This window comes from Mytilus trossulus, chromosome 2 (assembly GCF_036588685.1).
Source record: "Mytilus trossulus isolate FHL-02 chromosome 2, PNRI_Mtr1.1.1.hap1, whole genome shotgun sequence".
In the NCBI taxonomy this organism is placed as follows: Eukaryota; Metazoa; Mollusca; class Bivalvia; order Mytilida; family Mytilidae; genus Mytilus; species Mytilus trossulus.
The window spans coordinates 17,047,374-17,057,287 of NC_086374.1; the positions used below are offsets into that span (position 1 = coordinate 17,047,374).

Below are 9,914 nucleotides of genomic sequence, written 5' to 3' on the forward strand. Positions count from 1 at the left end.
TAAACCTCCGCTTTAAAAATAAAATATGAATTTTCCTGTTCATCAAAAATCAATTAAACTGATGAATCTTTTCGTGAATCATTATTTCATCTATGAACTAAGTAAATAAAAGCGTTGAGAAAATAATCATAATATAAATTATTCATAATACATTGTCAAATCGTCACTTCCGGAGGCGGAACATTGAAATACATAAACAAACTGAGAAATGGTATAGGAAATTTCTTCACTTTGTTAGAAGAAAATGCTGTCATCTCTTGTGAAGCAGCATCAAATAAGACAACAAATTCGCAAGGAAAGACAAGGTGAACTCTATGATTTTACATTATACTATTTTACTGCATTTGAACAGAGCATTTTTATATATATATATTTCATTATTTTTTGCAGTTATCAGGTTAACCGTTATGAGACCGTTATGTCTCAGTACCTGTCCGTTGTTCCCAAATTGGTTTCCGTTCCGTGTCTTCAGTTGATATTATAAAACTCATACACAATACTTCTTAGTTCTAACCATAAAACACAGATCAAGTTTGAATTTTGGTGGCACCACTTTTACCATTCTAGAGTTGTGCCCCTTTAAAAGAGTAAAAATGGGTGAATTTTACATTTCCTTTCTCTAACTTAAATTAGTCTTGACCAAATGTGTTGAAACTCATGCACAACACAGGGACTTGGTTTATAGCAGATTAAAATTTTGTTTATCAATGTTTTTATTTTTTTCTAAGTATTTCCTGTAACAACTACATTACATGTATATTTGTATTATATACTTTATTCAGGTAATTGACATTAACAACACTATAGTTTCTTTGTTTTCTAGTGAAAAGTGCTTGCTAGAAAACAAAGAAACAGTGTTGTTAATGTCAACTATGTGAATAAAATAGTACAAATAGACATGAAATACTAAAAAAAAAAAAAAACCATTGATTAACAAAATTTTAATCTGCTAACCCAGTCCCTGTGATGCACAATACTTATAATGACAAAACACAGATCAAGTTTTTTTTTGTGGTGTCACTTGTACCATTCTAGAGTGTAACTCGAATAATTCAGTGCCCTCTATCCACTACTTTTCTCGAGAAAACAAAGATTTACACAATGCTTATTACCACCTACCGCCTAACATAGATCAAGTTTGAATTTTGGTAGCGTCACTTTAACCATTCTTTAGTTATGTCCCTTTATAATTTTGCTTAAAAGTCAGGGCATTATATATATCTGTGTCTACTGAACAGTGGCATCATTTATTATAAATATGATTAGTTTTCGTTCAATCATTAATAAAAGGAAAGTGAAATAATTATTCTCTTTTAGGCTTGTTCAATTGTGTCAAAATAAGCTAAGACACTGTGATGAATTATTCACTTGCAAGATGATAATTCTAATTTTATAACTCATGGAATCTGTAATGTATTCATGTGACTCTCATTTCAACCCTTTAGCTGGTGATGGATAAGATCTAGGCATGTATTGAAGTACATTGTACATGTATCAAAATGAAAAGAATGTCGAAATTGAAAGTGATACAAGGATGAACCATTTTTAAAATTAAATTGTTTCTATCCACAAAATCGAGAGAAACTTCATAAGTTCAGAAAGACAAGATTTTGAGCGAATGCCCAGTATAAGAAAAAATCAGAATTTAAAAAGCAAAAAAATAAAAGTAGTATTTACTTTTACCTTTAATTGTTGATAAGTAAATTGATGTTTATAATCTCCAACATGTCCAAAAAAATACAAACAAAATGATTGAACAACAGTAAAATTATCCTCTTTATCAATTAGCCAATACCATAAAGATTTAATTATGAATGATACATTTTTGCAATACACCACCTTGCAGGTCATCTTATTTTAGTGGTCAAATTTCCCTGCTTCTTATATATATGTTTTATGAAGTACATATTATTTACACAAATTGCTATCAACTATAAATAGATTGAAGAGTAATGACCAATAACTTTTCAGCTCACCGGGCCGGAAGGGCCAAGTGAGCTTTTCTCATCACTTGGCGTCCGTCGTCCGGCGTTAACTTTTACAAAAATCTTCTCCTCTGAAACTACCGGGCCAAATTAATCCAAACTTGGCCACAATCATCATTGATGTATCTAGTTTAAAGTTTGACATGGGGTAAAATTGATTATCAGGTTAAGATCTATCTGCCCTGAAATTTTCAGATAAATCAGACAACCCATTGTTGGGTTGCTGCCCCTAAATTGGTAATTTTAAGGAAATTTTACTGTTTTTGGTTATTATCTTGAATATTATTATAGATGGAGATAAACTGTAAACAGCAGTAATGTTCAGCAAAGTAAGATTTACAAATAAGTCAACATGACCAAAATGGTCAGTTGACCCCTTTAGGGGTTATTGCCCTTCATAGTCAATTTTTAACCATTTTTGTATATATTCATGATCTTTTACAAAAATCTTCTCCCCTGAAACTACTAGGCCAAATTAATCCAAACTTGACCACAATCATCATTGATGTATCTAGTTTAAAAATTGTGTTTTTTTACCCGGCCAACCAACCAAGATGGCCGCCACAGCTAAAAATAGAACATGGAGGTTAAATGCAGTTTTTGGTTATTACTCAAAACCAAAGCATTTAGAGCAAATCTGACAAGGGGTAAAATTGTTTATCTGGTCAAGATCTATCTGCCCTGAAATTTTAAGATGAATGGGACAACTCGTTGTTAGAGTGCTGCCCCTAAATTGAAAATTTTGCTGTTTTGGGTTATTATCTTGAATATTATTATAGATAGAGATAAACTGTAAACAGCAATAATGTACAGCAATTTAAGACTCAAAAATAAATCAAAATGACCAAAATGTTCAATTGACCCCCTAAGAAGTTATTGTCCTTTATAATCAATTTTTAACAATTTTCATAAAATTTGTAAATTTTTACTAACATTTTCCACTGAAACTACACGGACAAGTTCATTATAGATAGAGATAATTGTAAGCAGCAAGAATTTTCAGTAAAGTAAGATGTACAAACACATCACAATCACCTAAACACAATTATGTCATGAACTGTCTGCTTCCTTTGTTTAATTCACATATACCAAGGTGAGTGACACCGGCTCTTTAGAGCCTCTAGTTTAGTAATTCCACAGTTCAAATCTTTATCTTGAGAAAACAACATGAGGAAAAGGATGTCAATAATAAGCATTATAAGGAAACTCATAAGATATTTAAGTCCTGGACAATGTAAAGGGGAAAAAAATAATCCCTAAGTTCAAGTAGGAAAAAAAAAAGACAAGTAACGTAGTATAACTTAGTAATAAAAGTTACGTGTAATACAGGGAAGAGCATATGAAACGGATGGAAATACAGAGAGGGGAGGGTAAAAGGATGAAATAATGCAGAATGTACTCCATACATTCCATATGACACTTTGAACCAACTAACTCAAAAATACTGAGAATGTCTATGTTTCAAGATTCTATTTCTAAAACTAGGGAACTGATTCTTTTGTCAAAATAGTTTGAATCATATGAAAAGAAACTAATCTTAGAAGAAAAAGTGGAAACTACTAAAAGTTTTCACCAACAATCATATACATTATGTAATGCAGCATCAACGAAAACAATGTGTTTGCAAATTATAGATATACATATTAAAAAGAAGATGTGGTATGATTGCCAATGAGACAACTATCCACAAAAGACCAAAATGAGACACAGACATTAACAACTATAGGTCACTGTATGGCCTTCAACAATGAGCAAAGCTCATACCGCATAGTCAGCTATAAAAGGCCCAGATAAGACAATGTAAAACAATTCAAACGAGAAAACTTACACCCTTATTTATGTAAAAAAAATGAAATAAAAAACAAATATGTACATTCATTCAAATGAGCATTAATTTTTTATATCAAAGAAGGTTCTGATAAAGACTGCCATTGTGGACCAATAGCTGACTTCATTACTTTATTCCCAGTGAGTAGACTATGGTCCTCTCATCATTGTGGTGTGCTATTCCTTTCTTCATGTTGGAGGGAGAAATGTGTCATAGACAGAAGTTTGAATCTCCTGGAATTGTTTTTCAGTATTGATGTTGAATTATTCTCAAATTGAAGGCTATCTTAACTGTTACAAAATGTAAATTTTAACACATTATTTTATTTTACATTTCTAGAAAAGAAGAAAAAGGAAGCCATAGTAGCAGCTACAGCTTTAACTCATGCTTTAGTTGATCATTTAAATGGCGGGTAAGTAATTTTATATTTTAAAAAAATGTATCAGTGTATCAAAAAATGAGGGGGAAAATAGTATTTTTAAAAAACAGCCATAATCACGTGATAAAAGTGTGGTTGGTACAAATCAATCCAAAGTTCTACATCTTAAAAACTAAGTTAACCCATAAAAATGATTTCTATAATTCCATCTATAGTCTTCAATAACTTACAAGTGTCTATACATTAGTCTGAGTGTAGAAAAAATGTGAAGAAATTTGATGGAATCTATAAAAGATCTGTTGATATATACATCAAATTTTCAAAGACCCAAAGCATTAGAAAGTGCCATAAGACAACTTCTGATAAGGTTTCTGATATAGGTCAGCCACACACACATGTGGTAGCTAGGGTTAAAATAGATAACTAAACCTTTTCACATTATGATAGCCATGACATTTGAAGAACAAAATTTATGAAAAAGACAAAAAAATCTGAAAGTAAAAATTAGATAATAAAAATCCAGAAACAAGCAAAACAATTATCAAAGAATGCTCAGTCAAGAGCTGAAAATATAAGCGTGTGTGCAATATACTGATATTCCACCGATGTTTTATATTGAAATATTAATTTTAACCATTATAAGTTCCCTGGTTTACCTCTCTCCATAACAGTATTTTTCCCACATTTTTCTAATTAAGTACAAAATGCAGTTTCTTGACATATGACACAAAGTTACATCTCAGTAAGATATTCCATGTTACAGATTTTCAGTTCTTGATAATCTTTTCTTTTTACCGAAAAACTTACATCATTGAACTATCACACAAGTTGACTGATTCACATATTTTATACTACAAATGGAACCAACAACACATAGTTGGGAGTATATCAAGCAACAGCTTATACCTTTGTTCAAGTATGTAATTTCTCATTATATATAATCAGTGTGTAATTTAAATATATATATAAGGTTTTACTGTTAATTTTGCCTTTGATTACATGTCCATATTTTGTAGTGTTGCCCAGGCATACATTAATCAGAAGAAGCTAGACACAGAAACAAAGATCTTACAAGCTAATGCTGCACAGTTCTCTAAACAAACATTACAATGGTTAAAACTTGTGGAAGATTTCAATACAGCTCAGAAGGTTAGTACATACAAGAAATCAAGAGTTTCCAATGTGGGCAATGTTATTCATTTAAGATCTTACTTTGCACACTTTCTTGTACTGTTTACACAAACTGTAATTGTATTTTAAGCTCAGACAGAATCAATTGGTTATATAATGGTCGGAAATTAAGTTTTCTCGTGACACCTCAGTGGAGCCAATAAATGGATATTTGCAACCATCAAATTACCAAATGATGCTGTAAGAACATAAATACAATATTGTTATCTCCATTCTAATGAAATTTAGAGAAAACAATATCGATTTATTATCTGCCCCTGCTACAGTGTTGGGTAAAAAAATAGTAACAAGTTTCCTTTTAGAACTCATCACAACCAAAATACAACTGAAAAAAAAAAACACTTGAAAAAATATTTCAGTTGAAATGAAAAGATATGTTGAGTACAGATGGTTGGATTTTTTAAATTAATTCTTGTCTCAAACAACCTAGTTTTTAATATTGAATTATCTCCATTTTTCCATGAGAAACAATCAGTAAAATGCATAGGACACACAGGTTTACCAACAATTTGTGTCTATTTCAGCCAAATATCAGCCAGGAAAATGTTTGATCATTTTTTAAAACATGTTGATAAATAGTTCAATCTGACATCTTCAATGTTTACAATATCCAAAACTAAAAGTGATCAATTTGTTTTTACAGGAATTAGGTGATGTTGAAAATTGGGCAAAGAGTATTGAGGCAGATATGAGAACCTTATCTAGTGCATTGGAATATGTTTATCGTAAAAGTAAGCAACCTCAGTAACATATATGTAATGTCATTACAATCCAAATATCTACTGAGGCTGTAACCTCAGTTTAATATAATGATGTGCTTGGACTTTGTTTATATCATCTGACAAATTACATAGATTGTTTCTCTGCTAGATGTAGTTTGTGAATTTATTTCCCATGAGCTGTTTTCATGGATGTTGCATGTAAAGCAATGAAATTCTGCTTAAATGCTGATGCTTTATATTTTGCATAGATACATTTATTGTATGCCTTTCAGTCACAGGTACAATACATATTAAAATAACAACGAATGTTCTTACAAGTTTAAAATTCAGAAATCTTGAATTTTGATCTTGAAGTAGCATGTTTAATTTCTCCTCTTCATTCTGTGCATTACAATAATTTAAGTTTCTTTTCTTAATGATAATTGCTAAATATTTAGACATATTCGTTTATTTGAGATATCTAAATGAAGACTGATTTTTATGTTGAGCATTACTTGTGAATGGGATTTGGTCTTGCTTTAAAAAAATGATAATATTTTTCACTTTAGAATTCTTAAAAAAGAAAAAAAATCTGTCAAGTAGATTTTAAATACCTCTCTCTGTTGAAAATTTCAGAATGGCTTTTTTGAAACTCAAGCACTTTATATTTTAAGAAACAATCATTTAAAAAAAATATATAAAATTTCACATTTATACTGTTGGTGAGTTGTACCCCTTCATTCTTTTCTCATCTGGTATAAAGAACTGCCCTTTCAAGTGTCTTAATGGGCTTTACAGAACAATGATCCCTAAAATTAAAAAATAGACAAAAATGGCATACCTGACCCTTACAGGTTTCAAGAAAAAAACAATGCTCTATCCACTTTTTTGGTAAATTTGATTAATACTTTTAATTCAGTTTCATTGTTTTTATTTTGTAATTTTATCCTATCATAATTTTAACATTCTGTATATATTATCTACTGCTAATTGGAAGCTGCATGTAATTTACTATTAAATGTTGTTGTTGATTAAAATAAAGCAAATAAACCAATGAGATATATCTTGTGACATACGTAAATATCATGTTTTTAACCCCCCAATAAATAAGAGGATTGAAACATGGAATGTTACAAGGAGACACAAACCTAACCAAAGAGCAGAAAACAGCCCACGACCACCAATTGGTCTTCAACGCAATAAAACAATTGCAAAATAAATCGGAACTTCCTAAAAGCAAGGTACTAAGCTTCATGCTTGATTGATCAATTGATTGATTGATATGTGTTAAGTGCTGCTTTCAGCACTGTTGTCTGTTGTATGGAGGTCAGTTTTTATTGGTGGAGGAAGCCAGAGTCCCCAGAATGAACAACAGACCTTCGGTAGCAAAAGAGACAATCCTAGTCAATTAAGATTTGAGTCTAACATATCTGTGACTTTGGGCTCATAACCTGAAACAGTAAATGAACTACTTAGACATCTGGTCCAACAGTAGCTCACATTTTTCAAAACAATTTCAGTTGTTTTATTTATACTATTGACCATTTGGGGAAGTCTTTGAAAGAAAAAATACACCAGATTGCATTTATAGGTGGAGTTCGAAATAATTAGCAACAATGTTTCAAATATTTTAATATTTGAAATAACAGTTTGAAGGTTGTTAGAAATATTGGCAAACTTAAAATATGTCTTTATTTCATGGTTCATTAGACAATGTTTAGTTTTTGTGGTTTGAAATATTGGCAAACTTAAAATATGTCTTTACCTTGTTTTAACAAAACACTGATAACTACAAATGAAGGTATGACCAAGGCAAGGAAAAAAAATCAATATTTGCAAATCTTTAGAAAAACAAAGAAATAAACACGGATAGAATATACATAGCACAACAACAGACTAGACCTTAAACTAAAGATCATCATTATTTTACTTTTCAGGTGACTGATATAAACCAGGTGGGCTGAAGTAAGCTTTATTACATTGAAAGAGTGGGCAATGTAAATGTATATTGGTTATATTGATGTCAAACTTTTTAAATGAACTTTCAACCAAAAGATATGACATTTAATTAAATGATGTTCTGTTGTTTTATAACCAATCTATGTTTTTAAATTAAATATATATTATTAAAAATATGTTTATTTATTATTGATTAAAGTTCTTTAAACAAACATATTATAGACCTACATTTCAAAGTAAATGTATTGTATATACTTTTTGTTTTAAAGATAAAGATACAAAGATGCGGTATGTTTGCCAATGAGACAACTCTCCACCAGAGACCAAGTTAACGTCAATAGTTACAGTTTAGTCTTTAATATGAGCAAACACACATGCCATATAGTGAGCAATGAAAGGTTTCAAAAGGACAAAAATAAAACAATTCAAATGAGGAAACAAAATAGCCTGTTTTAGTACACAACTATTAAGGTTAAACAAATATGATATATGGGAACAAAGAAATTAAAGGCTCCTGATTTGGGACAGGCACATTAAGTGAATGTGGTAGAGTTAAACATGTATGCTGAGACCAAAACTATCCCATAGCCTGGGACTGGTGAAACAGTGCATAATAAAAACAAACTATGAAAATCAGTTGAATAGCGCTTATAAATCTTCAGATCCATACAAAGTACAATGAAAATTATAGTATCTTATGATAAACCTATGTTTATAAATCATACCACAACCAAAAATCAAATAAGTTCAATCAAACTAATTTTATCTGTCCCATTAAATTTCTCATGATGATTGATTTCAATGAAACAGTTCCCTAATAAAAAAATAATAAGTGGCATGCTATACATGATATCTCCTAAAAACACAATAGTAGACAAAAAAGACATGTTTTTAAGTGAAATATAAACTTATTTATGGTCGCAAAAAGATGTAAATACCTTATGTTAAAAAGTTTCTGACTGTCATATGTCCATTGCCCTTTTTTTTTTTTATTAATATCACTTTCAAGAATTAGTGACTGCTAGGGAAAAAATTTTAATTTTTGGTCATTGGAAATACTCAACAATTATGAGAAATAGGATTATCAAATTTAGTAAATATATGGGCTCATTGAAAGGTACATGTCTGGCTGGCAGGTTTCATTCAACCTTGACCTTTATCAGGGGGGTGTCCAGGATATTTGAAAGGGGGGGCGTAGAATAAAATATTTCGCCGAGCGAAGCGAGGCGAAAAATTTGTGGGACCTTTTTTTGGCTTAAAAACATAAAATAATAGAGAATTGCACTAATGCAACGGTTCCTGACTTGGAGCATGTATATTTTAAAGTTAAAGTGTCAGGATGTGACATTTTTTATGCCGAGTTCTCTCCATTAATTGTCTATGGTATATTAACATGATTGGATGGATCTTAATAGGAGTAGACCAATAACGAGAAATTCCAAACTCAAGGGTATATAGGAGTTACTTAACATTTCAATTCCTAGGCCAGGATTTTATTAACGAGAGGCGTGATTACGGTTGAGGGTCCATGGGGAAGCTCAGAAGCTCCTGAATTTCAACAATTTAGCATCAAATTATGAAGTAATCCCTCTATTTTTTATTAAGTTCGGGTTTCGTTGAACGACACACATGATACAAGACAAATAAACACTGAAGAATAAAGTTCTTTCGTTCTGAGTATTGCTTTAATGTGGAAATATACATATTTCTAGTATACATGTACCTTGACGCAAAACCTAAAATGAACACAAAAAAATACTGACGGACTCTCATTTTCAATTACTAGAGTGGATTCATTAGAACCATTTTACGTGGATTTCTCATGGCGTAATCGTCAATAATTTTATCAAAATCAAGTTTAATGTCTCTGT

General features: G+C 30.8%; 1 protein-coding gene across 1 annotated transcript; it reads left to right on the top strand.

Moving 5' to 3' along the window:
- Window positions 1-72: 72 nt before the first annotated feature.
- Window positions 73-8,217, top strand: LOC134706616 (biogenesis of lysosome-related organelles complex 1 subunit 1-like). The gene is made up of 5 exons (XM_063565712.1): window positions 73-305; window positions 4,153-4,225; window positions 5,209-5,341; window positions 6,027-6,114; window positions 8,022-8,217. Exons 1-5 carry the CDS (start codon window positions 245-247, stop codon window positions 8,027-8,029), a joined length of 363 nt encoding a protein of 120 aa, XP_063421782.1. The 5' UTR covers window positions 73-244; the 3' UTR covers window positions 8,030-8,217.
- The last annotated feature ends 1,697 nt before the right edge of the window (window positions 8,218-9,914 follow it).

Bases quoted from the DNA above. Each gene is read 5' to 3' on its own strand.
- LOC134706616 (XM_063565712.1), top strand. From the start codon at position 245: ATGCTGTCATCTCTTGTGAAGCAGCATCAAATAAGACAACAAATTCGC. The intron at 4,226-5,208 runs GTAAGTAATTTT...CATATTTTGTAG, and splicing joins GTTGATCATTTAAATGGCGG to TGTTGCCCAGGCATACATTA. The intron at 5,342-6,026 runs GTTAGTACATAC...TTGTTTTTACAG, and splicing joins ATTTCAATACAGCTCAGAAG to GAATTAGGTGATGTTGAAAA.